Source organism: Caloenas nicobarica, chromosome 13, assembly GCF_036013445.1.
Source record: "Caloenas nicobarica isolate bCalNic1 chromosome 13, bCalNic1.hap1, whole genome shotgun sequence".
Lineage (NCBI taxonomy): Eukaryota > Metazoa > Chordata > Aves > Columbiformes > Columbidae > Caloenas > Caloenas nicobarica.
This window is the reverse complement of record NC_088257.1, coordinates 8,158,942-8,179,589: the sequence shown is the minus strand read 5'-3', so window position 1 is coordinate 8,179,589 and position 20,648 is coordinate 8,158,942. Positions and strand designations below refer to the sequence as shown.

At 36.7% G+C, this 20,648-nt stretch overlaps 1 protein-coding gene across 4 annotated transcripts in view; it reads left to right on the top strand.

Moving 5' to 3' along the window:
* CNOT6 (CCR4-NOT transcription complex subunit 6) overlaps positions 1 to 18,954 on the top strand; it is a 31,792-nt gene extending 12,838 nt beyond the window's left edge. Inside the window, exons 2-13 of one of the 4 annotated variants that reach the window (XM_065644145.1) lie at positions 1,150 to 1,263; positions 3,519 to 3,705; positions 5,436 to 5,489; positions 7,535 to 7,620; positions 8,473 to 8,562; positions 8,669 to 8,737; positions 10,151 to 10,308; positions 10,813 to 10,967; positions 11,911 to 12,065; positions 13,010 to 13,240; positions 13,992 to 14,194; positions 14,867 to 18,954. In XM_065644145.1, the coding sequence (XP_065500217.1) occupies positions 1,152 to 1,263; positions 3,519 to 3,705; positions 5,436 to 5,489; positions 7,535 to 7,620; positions 8,473 to 8,562; positions 8,669 to 8,737; positions 10,151 to 10,308; positions 10,813 to 10,967; positions 11,911 to 12,065; positions 13,010 to 13,240; positions 13,992 to 14,194; positions 14,867 to 15,079 (1,713 nt within the window). In that variant the 5' untranslated portion in view covers positions 1,150 to 1,151 and the 3' untranslated portion in view covers positions 15,080 to 18,954. Of the gene's footprint in view, positions 1 to 1,149; positions 1,264 to 3,518; positions 3,706 to 5,435; positions 5,490 to 7,534; positions 7,621 to 8,472; positions 8,578 to 8,668; positions 8,738 to 10,150; positions 10,309 to 10,812; positions 10,968 to 11,910; positions 12,066 to 13,009; positions 13,241 to 13,991; positions 14,195 to 14,866 lie in introns of all 4 variants that reach the window. The other 3 variants (XM_065644144.1, XM_065644147.1, XM_065644146.1) reach the window with 3 other exon arrangements.
* Positions 18,955 to 20,648: the final 1,694 nt, after the last annotated feature.

Here is a 20,648-nt window from a genome sequence, read left to right as displayed (position 1 = left end):
CTTAAATATATGTAGGGCCATGCAAAAACATTACTCTTGTTTGTGATAAATGTGATTTATATTGGAAGTCCTATGTAACTTGAAAACACGGAGTTAATTTGCAAGTTACTGTAATATTGATTGATTTATTTGAAATATATGTAAGCTGTTTTTCCTCTTAAACTGATTAAAGCCTGGATGTTTTTCTCTTGGAACAGAGGAGACCTAGCCCGTGGTGCTGGGATGGCTGTGGCACAGGGCTTTATTATGGAGCCAGGAATGGCTTTTTTGGTTTATTTTCCTTCCTATTTGTAGTGAAACAGTAGAACTATGTTGATGTACAGGAAAGCTGGAAAGAGGGGTTTTTTTGAGAGGAAGGAGGTTTTTTGGAGAGGAGTTTTTTTCCACTTCTCTCTCACAGTCCATGATTGAGCGTGGTAAAAAGAGATAAGAAATTAAACAATGTTTCTTGTAGAGTTATCAGGAATGCCATGAAAGAGAGTGAGACGAATGGAGTTAAATTTCAGTATTAAACACCTGGCTGAAGAAAGTGATGGAAATGTCTAAGTCAGGTACAACGTTTTCAGATTGAAAAGAGTAGGATGAGGGTTGGATTAAAAGCTGTCATTTTACAGCCTTGAGGATCTTTTTGAAACCTTAATTCTTTCCTTGGTATGCTGAATTGTGCGAAAAGTTGAGAATTGCAGTACACCTGGAACTCATAGATAGTCAAGGTTATTAGCAAATGTTTTCTTCATAGTTTTTATGAGAGAGAGTCCAGTGATGGTGATCATCACTTTTTGAAGTTCATTGTTGAAGGACCAAGAGCCTGCAGTAGGATGGACTGATCCTGAAGGACACAGTGACATCCCACAAAAGGTGTCAGGACACAATGACTATGTTGGTTTAGGGATTTTGTTAAATTATTGGATGGGGAGTTAGGCTGCATCTGCCATTGTAGGGGTATCAGGAATCCGTGGTCTTCTGTTTCATAGCAGTCTTTTCCACTTGGTGATGTTTGTAAATGGGCACAGGTTATCTTTATGTGGAGTTTTGAAAAGTGTTTGGAGCAAATGTCTAATATGAAATTTAACTGAAACGGAAATTACCTTTTAAATAATTCTCAGTATATAGTATCTTAATTCATTATTTGTCTTTTTGTCTCAACAGGAATGCCCAAGGAAAAGTACGATCCACCTGATCCACGGAGGATGTACACAATTATGTCCTCAGAGGAAGCAGCCAACGGAAAGAAATCACACTGGGCAGAGTTGGAAATAAGTGGTAAGAAACTGAGGAATGGTCCTGAGTTATGAATTCATTGCAAGTTAAGAGTAACCTACATGGTACAGCTTGGATAAAAAGTCCAGAGCGGAGTTACCTACCCTAAAGTGAGCCGGGAGACCAACACAGCGGCTGCCGGGCTTTGGGTGCGTGAGGGGAAGAGCTTGGGTTGGGATCGCATAGGGAGCTGTAGGAGAGGTAAGTTGAGGCAGGTGGGGAATCCCAACATGTAGGAGAGTTGGAAAGATGAGGGTGCGGATGTGAACTCTTCGTGTCTTAAGAAGATGAGGTGGGTGAGAGCGTGGATTTAAGATCTAATTTGTCAAAGAGAAGTTGGTGGAGTTGAGGATGATATGTAGACATATGCTGTTACTTTAAGTAATATGACAACAATGTTGTGCTAATCTATGACAGTATAGTTTCTACTGAAGCAGAACTTTTCCGTTTAAAAGCAATTGAAAGTCTTTGCTCTGTTCTTGAAATACTTTTTTTAAATATTAAAAAAAAAAATTAAAAAGATCCTCCAAGAACTGTGCTAGCTTTGAGATACTGTTTGACTTTTGGATCTTTTCTTGAAAAGAAAATAATGCTCACAACTCATAAACATGAATTCCAACTAGTGTGGGATGTCAGTCTTTTGATTTGCAGAGTAAATTCTAATTTTGCTACATAAAGTGTGTTTACAAGGAAATTCAAGCAAATATTTTAAGAATTTTAAAACTATTTTGTGATGTTGGAAATTAAGGCTGAAATTTTTCTTAAATATAGAGGTTCTTTAAGAGACGGCAAAAATTGTTATGTGGTATTTCTAAATGACTGTGCAATAGAGAAATTTATGGAAGGAAGAATACAAATAGAGTTCTTTGATTTGTGAAGAGTCTTTCCATCCAGATCACTGAATCTGTGTCTTGCTTCAAGTGCCATGTGCCTCAACATGTGAATAGCATTCTTTACTTGAAGGTTACAGATGCAGAAACCTAGTTAAATGCTGCTTCAGGAATCCGCATTATGTATCAGCATTAGGCCTGGATATCCACTTGGACATCTGCTGCCTCTGTACAGGGAGTGCATTAAGTGATGGCTTTTCCCTTTCCTGCCTGGTAATTTCAGTACAGGCTGATTCCAGCCAGAGAGAGGCAGGTAGTGAAGAGGATGGATCAGTGATGTTGATTGGAAATCCTTTCAGCTACAAGGGTTTCTTTGACCACAGTCACCTGTTTGCATTGGGATGGGGAAGAGGTGTTAATTCAATTTTAAAAATGCAAAGAACTGTATTAAACCTTCTGTTGCCAGCGACTGAGTCCCAGGTACAGGCATATTAGTGTAGCTTTCCCCAGGTACTAAATATGACTTATTTCAAGAAAATAATTTAAGGAAAATAATTATAATGTGTGTATGTTGGTATAATATTAACCACATCGTCCTTAGTATTGTTGAGTAATGGTGGGATTGGAAGTAACTTTTTGCCTTGGAGAAACTGGTGTTGCTACTCTTTTTTTAATACTTTTGGTACAGTGACATAATTTCTGTAAATGAAAAAGGATCCAATCCTGGGAGAAAAAAAAATGCTGGAGGGAAAAAATGCTTTGAGACCTCCCGATAATATCTCACATTCCTTGCATGTGGCAACGTAAAAACCTAATTCTGTCACACAAATCCGTGTTTCAGTTTATACAAAAATCATACAGTTTTTAAAAATATCTGGCAATAGTTTATGCCTCTTTCAGTCAAGTGCCAGATGGAAATCCATGTTCTCAACTAAGCATTTCAGTCACCCTAAATATAGTGCTTCTATCTGTTCTTGGCTAGATTAACGCCATAGAATAAAGATTTTTGGTTTGAAAGATGTTGCGCAGAAGTAAGGGGTAAACGGAAGAAGCATCTTTCACCCCGAACATAAACTATAATTGAAAAAAAATCTGTTTCTTACACTTCTGTTAATTATTGCATTCATGGTCAGTTAGTAAATATGTCTTGTTTTGTGTGGAACTTGAGAAGGATTTTTAAACCTCAAGTATGGATTGGAAAAAAACAACCTATGCATCCCTGGCAGCACTTTACATTCGCTTACGCATTGCCAAAATTTTTGATCTATAGAACTGATAATAAATAGAATTCTAATGGAATAAAAAAAATAATAAAAACCAAACAAAACTCGTTCTCAAGCCCACACACTCCATACATACTTACAAAATTTGTAATTATTGCTAAACCGATATATTTGAAATGTTTTCTTTTGCACCTTCCTTCCACAGGGAAAGTGAGAAGCTTGAGTTCATCATTGTGGACACTGACCCATTTGACAGCTTTGTATCTCAGTGACAATTCCTTATCCCGTATTCCTTCAGACATTGCCAAGCTTCACAATCTGGTATATCTGGACCTGTCCTCTAATAAAATTCGCAGTTTACCAGCAGAGCTCGGAAACATGGTGTCACTCAGGTATGTCAATTTTAACAAGAGTTTAAATTGTTCTCTGATTATCTTTGTAGCAACAGTTTCAATTTCAGCATGATTTTTACATTATAGTAAAGGAAAAACATAAATAAATTCCCTCTTCTTCGCTTCTTTTTATCTGTCTCCCTGAATACTTGGTATGGTCTGTGCAGCTATAGCAGTGCTGGTTTTCAGGGGATCTCGTGTTCCATGTATGACAGTGTGGAATGAGCTTCAGAAGTGCTTGGTTTGGCAGGCACCAATTTTATTTTTTTCCAAGCTGGGTTTCCTGTCACACACATCTCTTTCCAGACTCTTCTACAAATCTTTATGTGGTGTTTTTCTCAAAGAAATACTGATGCACAGAAAAAATTGCTTTTAACTGGTCAAGCAGGAAAAAGGTCAGATTAAATGTTCATAATCATGCTAACAACAATTTTTTCCTCTTTATCTTTAATAATTAGTCTTAACAATAGTTCTTATTCTGTTTATTGTATGACAACTGCTACTTGTCTAATATCATCTCCTTGTCTCATTTGCTGTCATGTAACTCCATTCCTGTGCAGACTGGGAATTAGAAAAAAAATGTTCTAAACGCACCTTTTTTTTCCCCTTGATTGTACAATGTCAAGTTGTGTGAAGTTTGCATGGAATGGTACCTCCTTTTGGAAGTGCAACATGAATAGCGATGCCTATTAGGTTATAATTAAGGCTGTAGCATTTCACTTTGTAAAAACACTATTATGATAATATATAAATGATTTATATAAGAACAAATATTTACGGACAACATTCTTTTGCCCTTGACCCAAAGGAATATCCTTATTCTAGGTGTATTACCAGTAATTGCCATCATTGCTTTTGATTTTGAAGACATTTACAGACAGCTTTCTCAAATCCAGAAAACACTGAGTCTAAAAGTAATGAGAATGTTATTAAAAGTGAAGAAGACGACAAGAGACAAATGGACTGCCAGCACAGCTTCAATGAAACTGGAAGCCAAGCAACTTTGCACATAGAAATATCAGTCATTGCATTTTCTTCTACTTTAGAAAAGGCCACTCTGTTGGGGAGGATTAAACTAGCTGATTAAATTGGTACTAAAAGCTCAAATTCCACAGCAGTTGAAGTCTCAACCTTGGAGGCTTAGCAAAGGGACCTTGCTTTTTAAAGCATAGTGGACAGCTCTGTTTCATAGTGGTGTTTTCAGCTGTGAAGTAGTCTGTTCTAAAGAAAGCTTTGTGTTACTATTTCAATTAAAAGCAGTTATTAGTAACAGGTTTCTTCCCTCCTTTATCCACTTCTCAGGTGTTTTGAGTTAGCAATCCTAAATTTACAGGAACATTCTCAAGTTTATCTTTGTACTTCATTAGCATCCTTTTATTCTCATCACTCTTTTTCCTTTTAGAATATTGCTGTGAACATAATGCTCATTGTATACAGTTAGCTGAGCACTGTGTAGTCATCAATAGTGTCTAAAGATGATATGCCTTCTTCCCAACACTTTTCCCAATTTACTTTGGCTGATTCTATGAAGCTTCAGCTCTTCCAAGTAGAGAAGGCTAAATCTTGTGAATGTGAAATGTGTGGCTAAGGTCCAGCATTGCACTAGTTTTCTATTTGTGACCTAAACCTAACCCTTGAATCCAGATCTCTAGACGTGAAAAGCCCATGCATTAACCCACTGCGCTCCCTGTCCTCAGGGATTGCGGCTGATCCGTGATTTCTTTTCACAGGAGTGAAAATGAAGACAGACCCATAAGCGCATCCTACACGGCAGTGCTCTGCAGGTCTCAGCTGTGCTGGGGTTTGGTGTTTCAGGCTGGCTCTTAACTGCAGACGCTTCCCATTGCTTCTGGGAAGTTGTTCAAACTGACAGTAATTCAACACTGGGCATTGCTGATGCCCCAAGCCGTGGAAATTGTTTGTTTGCTTGCACTTGAGAACGAGTGTCCCAGCTCCCACGCCTGGAGCTCTGGGTTTGGTCTGTATGGCAAAGCTCGCCTGAGGCTCTTTGCTGCTCATTTTCTGCTGTCGGTACTTGAAAAAAAGAGATATTGGAGAGAGCAATAAGATTTCTGATTTTTGTGGGAAGAGGAGAAAAAATAAACACTGTAACATGTTATCTGGGAAAGCTCAGCTGTAAAACAGATTTTGTCGATATGCTTGAAAGAGCTGGTGGGATTTGCTGTAATCCCCTTTGCTGTGTAGAGGGGGCAGGTTCTGCAGAGGCAAAGATCATTACAGAAAATAATTCTTTCATCCAAGAGAGGAACTGTAATGATACCTACTACTGTGCCATTCTTCCAGCCCCGTGTTTTTCCTCTAGGAGAATTTAGTATAATTTTTTTAATTCACACACAACTTTTTTTAGACTTCAGCTGTGCTTCGAAAAACTCTTAGAGGAAAAAGTAGCTTCTTAAAGATTAAACTAGTAGCTTTATAATGTCATATAGAATAGCATCCCTAAAAATAATAGGCATTTAGATCTCAAATGTCTATGGAAGTTGCTGAGAACTGGTAGAGATGTTGATTTTTTTTTTAACTCCCCCATTCTCTTTTCTACCTGCCATGTGCCTCATTCGTGCTTAGAAACCCTAGAATGTCACAGTGGGCTTCGGAGTTTCTCTCTAAAATATATGCTTTTGTCTATGAGATTTTTTTTTTTTTTTTTTTTTTTTTTTGGTCTATGGGATTTGGAAAAAATGCACAAACAAAACAACGACAAAAAACACACAAACAAAACAGACATAAAACAGTCGGCTAGGTGTATTGCAATCCTGCCATCAGTTGAGCAATGACTTGACATTTCTAGATGACTCAGTGAAATAAAAATTTAGTCCTCTCCTGTATCTTCTTCCACTATTCCACACATCACAGTGTCTCTAAAACAAGCCAGTTCTACCAAGGTTTCTAAATACGCAGTGAAACAGAATTTCTCAGGAAGCCCCTCTTAGGGAAGACCAGGCAGAGTTTACTTCTGAAATGCAAGGCTAGAAGAAGAGATGAGTCTCTTTGCTTCAAATGTGGTCTTGTAGGAATCTAAAAGAGCTAAGGTAACTCTTGGCATCCAGGTTTCCTTTCCTTTATTTTATTTTTTTTAATTGTCCCAAAATACTTTTCAAGTCTCTAGGCAGCAAGTTGAAAACACTCTAAAGTAGCAACTTTATACTGAATATGGTGAGGAAAGTCTTCACTATTTAGATCAGAATGTGTTAAAGAAAGTGAAAAGCTCCTAAAAAGTCCATTTTCTCTGCCGAGTTCATTGGGATATCAGAATTCAGGACATAAATTCTGTTCCTTTCTGCATGTTGTTTTTGTGAGTTAAAAAGCGCGCATTTTGTCTTAACACTGAAATTATGAAAACAACAGAAAATTACTATTGTAAAATTACTATTATATGGTAATGTCATAGTTCTAACTGTATTGTCCTCATCCTGGATTTTTTGCTTATTTGTTTTCCTGGATATTTCTCTTTATTTGGCCTTTAATCATAGCCAAACTGGTTTATGATCTGGTTTGCCAGAGCTGTTGTTGCTTCATCACATGTAGTTACCGAAGTATTTAATTGTCGCTAATGTTAACAAAATTTGTGACTTTTTAAGATGAACTCATCAAACAGCTGCTTTGCTCGGTCCTTCAACCTAGTATGTATTTTGTCTGTGCGTGTGTTTGAGTACAGCAGGATTTCCCTAACTATTGCTGTTTTGTCTTTGAGGTTTTTCAGTATTCTGGTTTGCTGGTATATTGTTTGTCTTTTAGTTAAACTTCTTTACTGCTGAAGACAAAACGTTGATCTGTTTTCAGCCCTATGTGATTCTTGCTCTGTCTACAGGGAACTACATTTAAATAACAACCTGTTACGAGTTTTACCTTTTGAGCTGGGAAAACTGTTCCAGTTACAGACTTTGGGTCTGAAAGGTATTACTACTTTTTCTTGGTATCCTCGCTTGTTTAATGATATTGCTCCTGCGATGTAATGGCTGTAGACCACTAGTTCATAAAATGTTACTGAATAGTAATCCCAGATGTAGTTACTTATTCCGCGTTCATAAATAACGTTATTCAGGGATTATTTTTATTAAAAGAAAAAGAACCAGTTTGGTGAAGGACTCCACGTACAAAGAGGTTTGCTTCTCTTCGTGCAGTGAGGGGCAGCTTTCTGTTGCTTGCATAGGGACTGAATACAGTCCTGCTTTAACTAAGAAGTAGTCTGTAGGTATTCAATCAAAAAGGGAATATGCTTTGCGCTGCTGTAGGATACTGTGCTGTTTATGCAAGCAGCAATTTAAAGATTTTTCCTTTTTTTTTTCTCTGAACTGAATGGATTCTAGCTGTAAAATTGCTGACCTTGGGGTAACATGTATCACAAAATCAGGAGCACTGGAGTGATGCATTACCTCTGAACACTGTTAAGTCTCGAAAGTCTGTTTTTCTCCCCCTTAAAACTGGATAACTGCACTGCCCATTGTCCATGAAAACTTCTACAATCTGCTTATGCGTTTGGCAGATGGTGGGTATTTCACTCGTGTTGAGCAAATTGACCGCCCTTGGTTCTGCCTGTCAGAAGATGAGAGAGGAGGGAATGTGGTTAACATCACTAGATCTGTTCACACATCTGTTTGTGGGATTGAAGACCTGAGATTTGAAACCTCTAAGTAGTCCATAGTTGATGCAGGATCTTTTCTCAGAGACGCCAGCTTTAAACGCTAATATGTAAGTTCATGATGATTCCGTTTATTTTATTCAATGTTTCTGTAAATGCGTTTGCAGGAAATCCACTTACGCAGGATATTCTGAACCTTTATCAGGAACCAGACGGGACACGAAGGCTACTGAACTATTTGCTTGATAATTTGGCAGGTACTGCAAAAAGAAGTAAGTGATCATTCTCAAAACATTTATTTCTGCTGCGTAAAATAAATGTGATGATCACTTGGTGTATCTCTACTTTACAATGTTCCCATAGTTTCAACAGAACAACCACCTCCAAGATCCTGGATTATGTTGCAAGAACCAGACCGTACAAGACCAACAGGTACTGTAACACTTTTTTAATCTGTTGTAAAAGGTGTGGATCTATACTATCTGTTGAAAATTTTGATGCTTAGATTAACCAATCACCTGTTCAGTGTTGACTAGCCAGCTGAAGTAGTTCTGTCTCACTTGGAACACCTGTTTCAATTTACCCATCTTTTACTATAAAGTAATTTCTTTTTAATTAACATCCTCATCACAGGAATTGAAAATGTTGTTCACAATTAGTTAAATAGTTGAAATATAACAGGCTTAACTGAACATTTATTGAAGAATAAAAAAATAGAAGAACATGTGCATGATTTCCCAAAAATGTGGAGTTTTTTTCTTTTAAGCAATGTATCATCTTTCACTCAGCACTTTTCTTGTTGTTGGGATTTGGGTCATGTTTAATTGTTTATAAATTTTTCTGCATGAGTTCTCTAAAATATAGCCTTTTTTATTTACCTGCACACCAAAAATCGTAGTATATTTCTCAGTTATTGCAGCATCCTCTCTTTCAGGACTGAGGTACCTAACTTTCCCCTATGCTTCAAAGAACATGATGTTAATGCAGTTTGTCTTTTGCTGTCATCTGTTTGTTTTCAAAACGCTGGGCTTTGCCCCTTCCATCAGCCCGAGATTGTAGCCCTAATTTGCTAAATCTTCAAACAACTGTCTTGTTTCTTTTTCTGGCTTTGTGCTGCATGTTTGAGAGGAGCTCCCAATAAGCTTCCAAGTGTCTCATTATTTTACTGCAAATTCCTTTGTGCTTTTTAAAAACAAACAAAATAACCTAGCAAAACAAACCCAAAAGTTTGTGCTGCTGGATTACCTGCCAGGGTGCCCCAGACTGTCTCATTATCACTCCTCTTCCAAATGAATATGGAGAGTAGATGTTTCTTGTCTTTACACCTGAATTGTAAGGTTTTTGAGTTGGAAACAGTTGGGGATTTATTTTGCCTATACTTTTTCGTTGTGTGATCCCACCTATGGTTCTGTTATAGTTTGTGGTCGTAATAATTAAGGTAGATCTTAAGTAATCTGTTTGAAGAGTTTGCAAACCTTTGTATAGGTAACAAATATAAGTGTTCAAATACACTTACCTTGTTTTAGGCTTTTCGCAGTAGAGCGCCACTTGGCATGAAGTACGTTTGTCTGCTATTTACTGCATTAACCATATAAAGAGGGAGTTTGGATTTTGTTTTCTAATTAAATGCTAGAAGACAGCTGCCATAGGTCCAAACTTGGAATTTATCATCTTAAGACTAACAATTTTTTTTTTTAAGTATAGATAAATGAGCTGTGTTTTTATTGAATGAAATGAAGCGTGAATTGATAAATTTGCAGAAGACAAAGTGAAGAACATAATCGTGTGTGTGTATATATATATATTTAAATATATAAGTATGTAAATAAAATTATTGTTCTGCAGCCTTGTTTTCTGTCATGTGTTACAACGTACTCTGTGATAAATACGCTACCCGGCAGCTGTATGGCTATTGTCCGTCTTGGGCATTGAACTGGGAATACAGAAAAAAAGCCATTATGCAGGAAATCCTGAGCTGCAATGCTGACATCATAAGTCTTCAGGTAAAAGATATACTACTATTTCTTTTCCTTTTCTATTCCTATATGCTGGTTTCTCTGTATTCAATATATTTACAGTAAACAGTCTGTTTTCAAAACCGTTTGAAAACAAGAGAAAAAAGCAGTGTTCAAAACATTGTTTGTTGCTTGACATCAAAAGAATGCTTTTTAGCCCACACAGCTGGAATGTGAACCAGCAGCTGCTGATCAAAGAGATGTATGTGGGGGTGTCTTTGGGCCTGTGTGTGTGTATGTGGGGCTATAATTGACACGCTTTCAAATACAAGGCTCGAGATAATCATAACTCTGGGGATTACAGAAATTCATTTATATTTTCTTAAAATAGGGACACTGCTCTCAAATTTGCATTCTCCGAGGTACTTAATTCTTACAATTTTTTTCCCTTTCATTTGAAAGTGATTTACACTTCTGAAAAGTCTAAATAATATCAGTCTTCTGTATTTTGCTAATAGTACTTTTGTGCTGTGTTGTCCTATAACTTTATAGGAGGTTGAAACAGAGCAGTACTACAGTTTTTTCCTGGTAGAACTGAAAGAACGTGGCTACAATGGATTCTTCAGTCCAAAATCTAGAGCTAGGACAATGTCAGAACAGGAAAGAAAACATGTTGATGGTTGTGCAATATTTTTCAAAACAGAAAAGTAAGTGATGCGTTATGCAAAACCTTCTCTTGTGTGTTGCTGTCTTTCACATGATTTCTCTGGTCTGTCTGTAGCTCGAACAGTTCAGCATTAATCGCCCTTTTTGTAGTCGTTCAGTGTTTCCTATAGACCATTCCTGTCTTTAGAGTGTTCTGTACAAGAAAAAATATTCTCTGTGTAACTAACAATAGAAAAATTTACCTTGAATGTTTCTTTAAGTTGATATTTCATTCTGATGGAGCAATGCCGGTTAGGAGTTCATTAAATTCTACTTCAAGCGTTGTGTGTGCGTCCCAACCATTAGGTGTTAATAATGAAAAATAAAGCAAATGTCGTCTTTTCTTGCTTTTTCTGAGTAAAGGAATCAATAATCTCCAAAGCTGCTGAAATGAGATTTCAGATGACATTGACTTCTTGATACATTAGCCTTCTGATAAAGCAAAAGACAAGGCGCTTAGTACCACTGCTCACTTCTGAAAAAAGCAGTTATTTAAGAGCTGCAGCACGTAACTCATTGTGCCCTATTGTACTTGTACAACTGCTTGGATATGAGGGTAATAATTTCCTTTGTGTCCACAAGTAAATATATAGGCCACGTTTGATACCTTTTGGCTTAGAAAAATTATTTACTTCCTCTGTATTAAACCTGCATCTTTGAACTTGTGGCTGGTGCAGAATTAGAAACAAGCACTCTTTTTCTGTAGTTTCTGAATCTCTCTCTCTCTGGAAATAAAATATTTTAATTGAAACTAAGTATAAAATATCTAAAAATTGATGGGAAAACTGTATCCTTTGATTTCAGTTTAGGATTTTATGAAATTATGTGATTGGCTGAGATTTTTACATAATAAATGTGTTTGAACTTTAATTGAAAGGAGAATTATCTATACCATTTCTGTGTATCTGACTGATGAAAAAACTGTATATGATGTTTTTATTTCAGATTTACTTTGGTTCAAAAACATACTGTTGAGTTCAATCAACTGGCTATGGCGAACTCGGAAGGTTCGGAAGCCATGCTGAACAGAGTGATGACAAAAGATAACATTGGAGTGGCTGTATTGTTGGAACTGCGAAAGGAATTGATAGAAATGTCATGTAAGTCCTATTTAATTTATATATTTTTAACAGATTATATTTTGTAAATGAAAAAATTGACTTTTGCTATAGTAAACCTGAGAAACTAGGTTCTGCAGGTGAGTGTGACTTTGCACATTATGTGTTCAAACTTATTTCCAAAGACGATTTGGGGAAAAGTCGTATTGCTTAAATGATTGTTTGGGGTTTTTTTTCCTGCTTATACCTTTTTGCTTAAAAAATACAAAGACTCAAGTTTGAATGATGTTAGGTATCAAAGAGTCGGGGTTAGTCGCATGTTTCTGGGTCATGTATTTGCATTTTAGCTGCTTCTCTTCACTGTCATGTTTATACAACCTGCTTGTTCTGCCCTGTCATTCTTAATTTAGGAAATGTAAATTGGCTTTCTAAGTATCACAGTGGGTGACTACCCCACCCGTGTTATGTTTATACAAATGATATCTTACTAATTCAGATTCTAACAAACAAGGCTTTTAAGAAGCACTTCTAGCAAGAGAGATAACTTATAATATGGATAACTTAAAATTCAGAGATCATTGCATAATAAGATACGAACAATGCCTGTTTACCGTCACAACCTGAGGAAAGCTGTTGTGATTTTTATTTTTAGAGCTATGTTATTTGCCTGTCATTAGGATTATCTGTTATTTATGGTAATTTACAGTATTCTTAAACATGTAAGCGTTACCTGTTACAGGATAGTCTGTCTGTTAATGGTCTTGAGTGTGAAACACAATTATTCCTAATGCTTTATATCAACTAAAACACTTAGTAGATGTAAGAGGAGTTGTGTGACCCTCTTAAACTAAATGGTATTACTCCTCTTCAGGTTATACTGGTATTTTATTTTATTTCTTCCTCCCCTCAAACATCTTGTTTAAAATTCAATAATAGTGTTTTTTGTTGCCGACCGTGTAAGGTAAATAATTGATTTTAAATTTTAGCTGGAAAGCCACATCTTGGGATGGAAAAGCAGCTAGTTCTTGTAGCTAATGCACACATGCATTGGGACCCAGAGTATTCTGATGTGAAGCTGGTTCAGACTATGATGTTCCTGTCCGAGGTAAAGAACATAATTGATAAAGCTTCTCGTAGTCTCAAACCTGGTGTTTCGGGAGAACTTGGAACCATTCCACTTGTACTGTGTGCAGATCTCAACTCTCTACCAGACTCTGGTAAGAGTTCTGTTTCTTATTTTTTTTAGATTGTTTCAAGTGTGTAACAATTTACATTTTCAGGTCTCACTTTTTTAAAGGAGTTTTCAGCTTAGGGAAGGCATCATTTGATATTACAAGCTTTAAAGGTTCTAAGAAAATAGATGTAAGAGTGAAAAGATAGAACTGTTTCTTTTGTGAGTGACCTTATTGCCTATGCAGTAGTAGAGCTACGTCTGGTCTTTCAAAAGTATTTTCGTTGTTACCTTAGAATACGGGAATGGAAAGGAAGAAAATAACTTCCAAAAATAACTTGTCAATTTGGCTTTGCAGCCTCTTTAAAGTTAACTTTATCTGAAGTAGTGTTTCAAAAGCCGTTTTTTTTTTTTGCAACGTTTTAGCTGAAGAACGTTGAAAGCCAAGACTTGAGCATAGAGAGACAAGGAGAGGAGGAAGTTGCCTACCTGGCACCTACAGAATTTTATTTCTGCTTTTTTCTCTTCCCCCCAGTCAGTCTGTTCCTAATTAGCTTTCTAATTTTTTATAACCAAAACATGTCTCTTTTTTTTTTTTTCTGTGTGACATTTGCTCTTGACCGACATATACATTGCCTTGAAATATTTTACAAGAACCACTGCTGACTGTATTTTACGTGTTAAAGTTTTGCTTTTATAATGCATATGGTTGCATGTATGACTCGAAGTAACCTACACGTGCTAATTTGCTGAATGTTCCTTAACACCTTCTTGTGTGTATGTGTCCCTCCTAATAGGTGTTGTTGAGTACTTGAGCACTGGTGGAGTGGAAACAAACCACAAAGATTTTAAGGAACTGAGATACAACGAAAGTCTTACTAACTTCAGCTGTAATGGGAAAAATGGAACAACAAACGGAAGAATTACGCATGGTTTCAAGTTGAAGAGTGCCTATGAGAACGGTCTAATGCCTTATACGAATTACACATTTGACTTCAAGGTAAAGACTTGGCTGATATTTTGCAAGAGTTTTCATTTTGAAGTTTAGCTAATGTGATTTGCTGTATGAAATTGTTCAACAAAGAAATTTGAGTAGCTAAGAGTAAATTCACCAGATTTATATTGAAAACATAGTGAACTAGAGTGCCCAACACTTCAGTGTCCTAGAAACTTAAGTTTTATTTTTTCTTGTTAGTAACTTGTAATAGATTTACAAGAGTTGGAGTGCTGTTAACCTTTCGTGTAAATAGGAAGGTTTCGTATTTTAATACTCCAAGCTAAATGAAATAGTACAACAGGGGCACTTCAGATGTCAACTGCAAGGAGATAATCCATGTTGCTACTAGAAAATTCTAAGTGCTCCGTGGCCCAAGTAAAGCAAAGATGGTTCTTTTCCTCTTCAAAATCAGAGGAATGTGATTTGAAGCTTTGTAGGAAGCTGGAAAATTACAATCCACGAAAGCAGAGCAGAAGTGATGCTTTTTCTTTTGTTTTCCTAACCCAAGTTGAGCAACCCATGGGATATAGGAAGCAGAAGTCTCCTGTCGATGATGTGCTGTAGAGAAGGAATGGTGACATTTCAGTTACTCATAATACTGAGCTCACCTTTCATTTGGAACAGTACCTTGAGTCAAGAATATATACTAATAATTGATTTTATTTCTTGTTTTAGGGTATTATTGACTACATCTTCTACTCTAAACCTCAGCTAAACATCCTTGGCATTCTTGGACCTTTGGATCATCATTGGTTAATAGAGAACAATATAAGTGGTTGTCCACATCCACTCATCCCTTCTGACCACTTCTCACTTTTTGCACAACTGGAGCTTTTGCTGCCTTTCCTGCCTCCTGTAAATGGAATGCATCTCCCTGGCAGGAGGTAGTCAAGTACATTTGAGAGGGCAACCTCAATCTAATTTGTACAATTGTAAAATCTGAATATAGAGGAGTGAGGTATGGCCAACAGGGATTTTTTTTTTCTTAATAATCTTAATCTTAAATCTAATTATTCGCTAAAGACATAGTAAAAGCCAGGTGCTATCAACAGACACAATTCTGAGCCCAATATACTTTGTATACTGTTCAGCAGCGATTGGTGTGTTTGCACCTTTCTTTAATATGTTACAGTTAACCTTCCTGTTTCTTTTATCCAACGTGACATTTTCATGCCTTGAAATAGGGAATTGTTATACAGTGTATTCTCTTTGCACAGTTATCTGTAGCACTAGTTTTTGAGGCCAGTAGGAACATCCACAGAACATTCTTCCGTACTTCACTCCCTCCTTTTTCAGACTTGTTTGTAAAATATAGAATTTGAATTTAGCCTTTATTGATTGTATATGAACAACAGAAAACCTGATTTATGAGATTTTGTACTTTAAAAAAAAAAAGAAAACTCAGATTTGGAAAATGATTGTATTGTAAACTAAGGCTAAATTTTTATCTGTTTTCATGTGTTATAAAGGCCAGCTTGTAAAAGAGGTTGTCACAGGTTTTCTCTGCTAATGATTTGCACTGTTAGGGTTTCGTTAGCCCTTTTGTACTACTTTTTATGTTCGATTGAGAACGTTGCTTTTAAAATCCAAACCTATAAAATCTTAATATCTTACACAGAGAACTAAATACATTCTATTTCTGATTTTAAAAAAATTAAAAACTTGCAGAAAAGCATAGAGTTCTCGCAGAACAGATAAGCTAAGCAGTGAATATAAGTAGACCTGTACGGATTGAAAGTTAATTGCTGATGTGTATACACTCAGATATTTTTCTCATCTCTATTTAGGGATACTTGTGTACAGCTTCTTCATTTCTGTTTTAAATACTTGTCCTATCTCCACTGTGCCTGCTTAAATTCTCAACTAGCACTGCCTGTGCATGCAGAGAGATCCTGTGCATCCTCTTTTATTTTTTTAAATAATGTTAACACTTGTGAAAATTTTATGAAGATACTTTTGTATAAGCTGTGGCATCTTTTTTTCCTTTATGAAGCATTGAATATCACACTTTTGGAACATGTTCAGGTTAAGGGTACACAGTTTCTAGTTTCTAATACCCGTGCACTGCTTCTTTCAGTGTCATTGCACAGTGCCGTTTTTCCCACTAAGAATTACTATCATGTGAATTCTCTTTTGTTTAAGTGTGTTCCTCAGTTTCAGAAAGTATAATTCCTTAAAGAAAAAAAATCCCAACCCTACATTTTCTATTGATGAAGCAGTGTAAAATAAATGCATTTTCAGTACAGGTCCCAAAGACAATTCTTCAGATCATTTTTTTTAAAGTGACCAAGTCTTCTTTTAAAGTGTCAAGCAAGACTGAAGTTGTGGTGTACCCTCAGTGCCATTTGTGTCATGAAGCCAAGTATGTAACAGCTTACAAATTTAACTTGTCTATTTGTATCCTAAAAGGGAGAACTGATCATCTCCTTAAACTAATACAACTTGAATAATCAATGTAAAAAAAAAAAAATTGAGATAGAGAGCTTGGTCTTAAACAGCTTTTGTTTCAGCTGCGGGCAGGGAAGCAAAAGGACACTGAGCATTAAGAGAAAACTTTCTAAATACTGTAATTTTTATATATAAGAGAGTGGATTGGTAATAATGATTCAAAATTTTATTGAAAAGTAGTCAGCACAGAAGCGTGCTCCAAACCGTTCTGTTTTAAGCTGAAAGTAAAAATTACAAACAGTCCGGTTATGTAAAATGTACATTTTAAAATTTCAATAGCAGAAATTTTGATCTTGAATCCTTGTCTGGGACCTGATCTCTTGGGGTTAGTTTGTTTTGGGTTTAGTTGTGAAAACACCAAACATGTCCAGTTTATAATCAGTACATTGAAATGCTGGTAGTATTGCTGTAGTAGACTTAATGCGTAGTGTTCTTTTTTTTCTGTTTGTTTGGTTTATTTTTTTGGGTTTTTTTGTAAAGTGTGAATAAAAGGTGTTTTACTCATGTTTCCTTAATGATGTCTTGGTAATGTACATCATGACAATTTCCAGTGGTGATGAGCCAAGTTAGCTTGTCAAACTGAGCAAACTATTTTTCTTTTCTGATTATCTGGATTGTGTAATGAGTCCAGAAAGCTTTACAGAAGGGGAAGGGAAGCACTTACTCATTTTGTATTTCTTAGAGGGGGATAATTTACTTTAATAGATGCTGGAGCTTGAGTGCACTTGCTAGATTCTAAAGGTTTGAGCTTTATCCAATATGTGTTCTCCTGTATTGCTTAGTCTTAAAAAAAGTATTTGAATTTGTGACAGCATGTTAAAATACGGCCCCTTGTGCTTTTGGAGACACAACTGTTCCTGCTTAGTCACCTTATGGTCTAAGGGTCCATTTAGCTGTTTCTTCCGGCTTTTATACGAGTCCATCAGGTCCCAACTGAAAACCCACTGAATACATTGAAGACACTCCTTTGACTTCACTGGGTTTTAACTGGACTGCAGATATAACTTGGGGGCTGAAGGAAGGAGAAATATTCCTAATAATAGGGAAAGACCAGATGGCACCAAAACAGAGCTGAGATAAACTTTGTCAAACAATCTTTCAGAGAAAATATAGTCCCGTGTCAAATCTAACTCAAAAGTCTCAGTTTCCAGCTATAACGTAGAATAAGGCAATAAACCATGTCTTCACAAAATCAAAATGTTTGCTTCATAGTTTTTGACATTGAAATGGTTATTTGCAATATTTTTATTTGAGGTGGTTTTGGGTGTTGCCATAATGTACCTTCAGTGTTCTAGTTGTACAAGCACATATAGCAAAAGTCACAGAACATCCTTGCCGTTGAAAGGATTTATTTAGGTTAGACCAGGCTCTTTTCCACGTAAAGTACAGTCAGCCACATCTTGTCTAGTTTTATTTACATTTACCAAGAATTCTGGGTGTCAAAGTGTAAATTGAACTATACCTTTAACTAAAAGAATTGATTAGAGTACAAGACTAATACCACAAGTTACTGCTTTTAACATAATACAAGTGGGGGGGAAGAGCTTATAATTCAGTATGTGTTGTAATTACTTTGTCCTTTCAGCAGCTTTTTTTTAAAAAAAAAAAAAAGGGGGAAAATTTGGCTAGTATTTCACAATTTGGCTTTAAGAACATTGTATGGATCTTTGATGTAACTTAAGCAAATCTCTCAAGGTCTTATTTTAGAGCAGACTTAGAAAATAGCTTATGGTTTGCTTTTTCAACCACACAAAACCTGTATGAAAGACAAAATAATTACAATACCATTGCGGGGGGAGAACTAATTACACTGTAAAACTTTAAAAAAAAAAAAAAAAAATCAGTTAACCGCTTAAGTAGCAAGCCTTTTTCATCCAGCCAAACACAGTATTTTTTAGTATGTTAACTGCTATTCTTTTCTTTTGGTTGCATAAATTTGTAATACTTAAGTGTCTTGGTATGTTTAAGTAGTGTCTAAAATAGAGTATCTTAGTCTTTATTCACAGTACTTCTGTATAATGTGTAATGCACTGGACTAACTCTTGTTTACCATTCATGTAACAAAAACCAGCACATTATCTGCACTAAGCTCAAAGAATGTTGCATTTGTCTATAGGCAGCTCTTCAATAAGATAAATGGGAAAGTGAATATGGTCTGATGGTAAACAAGGGCTTTTACTGTTCTCTTCAGTGGAACTTTCTTCTTGGTCAAATTTTAACTAGTTAGTATTATATTTATATACAGGGTCTTCTTTTTCTTTACCAATGTATTTTCCTACTCATAGCTGACCAATAAATCCAATATCTGTTTCAAACCTTCTTGAAGTCTAATTCATATTTTAACTTAATTCCTAAAGCTTTTCCTGAAGAGTTGCACCTACAGCCAGAGTGAGTGAAGTGTGTCGAAGGGTAAAATGGGAACATGTAAGAAACTCGATAATCCCAGGGAGGCTTTCTTGTACTTTCTGTAACTTTGTAGGTCTGCAGACCAGAAAGCTACTTGAAGCAGTTGGGCTTGGATGGCAAAGTGAAGACTTGGTTAGTAATGCTTCCAGAGTTTGTGCAAAACCCGCGTCCAGTCCTGCTCGGATCTCAAGCCCATGTCTTCACACCTGGCCGTCTTCTGACCTTCCCAAGTCAGGAAGGTCGGTTGCGCAGGGTCCATGGGTTTTGTCTGCGTCCTGCAGACCCCGCTGCTTCCTCCTCCTTCTTTTTCCACCCCAGAAAGCCCAAAGTAGGCTTGGGGTCTGGCAGTGACAAGGGATTTAAAAAATCAATTAATCTATCATAGAATGAGAACAAAGCAAAGACTTCTTGCATCTTTTTTTCAGTAATGAAATTCAGCTAACTCTTGTCCTTAGTCGATTTTAATATAATGTTCTTTCTGGTTTAGTTCTGCCTTTTTTTTTCCCTTCTGCGTCAGTGTGTACGTGTAACAGTGCACACACTTGCTGTGTAAAGCACTGAAGCCCACAACACATCTCACTGGCACACCTGCACCACTTCAGAACTCGCGTTCAGTTTGTTGCACTGCTTTGCTTTCAAATAAATGATGTATTTCAGGGTTTCCATGAAATGTTCAGCTTGTTTGTAGTTTTAAAATTCGCTGTCTGGAAGCAGCTGTGAGGCCCCAACAGAGGGATGAGTCCATTCCAGGCTTCAGCAATGATTCTGGTTCTGTCTCGGGTGAGATTTTAATTCCTACCGTCACCTTTGCAGTGTTGCCACTAGATGGTGCGGGTAACACAGGCTTCGTGTGCTCGGAGTGAACAGATCTGAGCGCACCAGCCAGAAAGTGTGGCTTCTAGAATTATTTTTAAGTGTATTTGTGGGAATTCAGGCCCAGGAATGAACCTTTTCCAGTGGCAGCAGTTGATTTGGTAACATCCATGTCAATTAAATATTGGCTTTATCAATCCAATCAATGAGGGGAAGAAAAATTACCTACTTGCTTCTCAATGGTAAAATCATTCTAGGGCCCTTGCTTGCTGCATTTAATCTACTTAATGTTATGTTTTCAGTACAGTTATTACACAGTTCCAAGTTGGAGTTTATGAGCTAAATAATTTCTGCTAATCTGACTTGTAAGTATTGGGAGATCTGTCTGTGGGGAAACTGTGCCCAAATTCACGGAGAGCCTGGAGTCCTGTCCAGAGACAGTATATGGGAACCAGCGTCTCTCAGAGACAAAGGATTGAGTTGAGCTTGTGTCCCGTGGTCCTAAGCCAGGTAGGAGAAAATTTGTCTTTCTTAACTTACAGTAAAATAGCTACAGATATTTTAATCTAATTGAATACCGAATGACTCCAGCAAGACTCCTACTAGTTATTGTTCCCTCGCACCCCATGTCGGCTGGCTCTTCGGTGATAGCACAAAGTTGAGTTTGTGCCTTATAGGGTGAGAATGTCCCAAACTGACTGTGTGGCATTTTCTGTTCTACTGACATGCGTAGAACAGAGGAGCCTTAAAACATCTGGAATTGAGCCTGAAGAGAGAGAGGGAAGGAGAA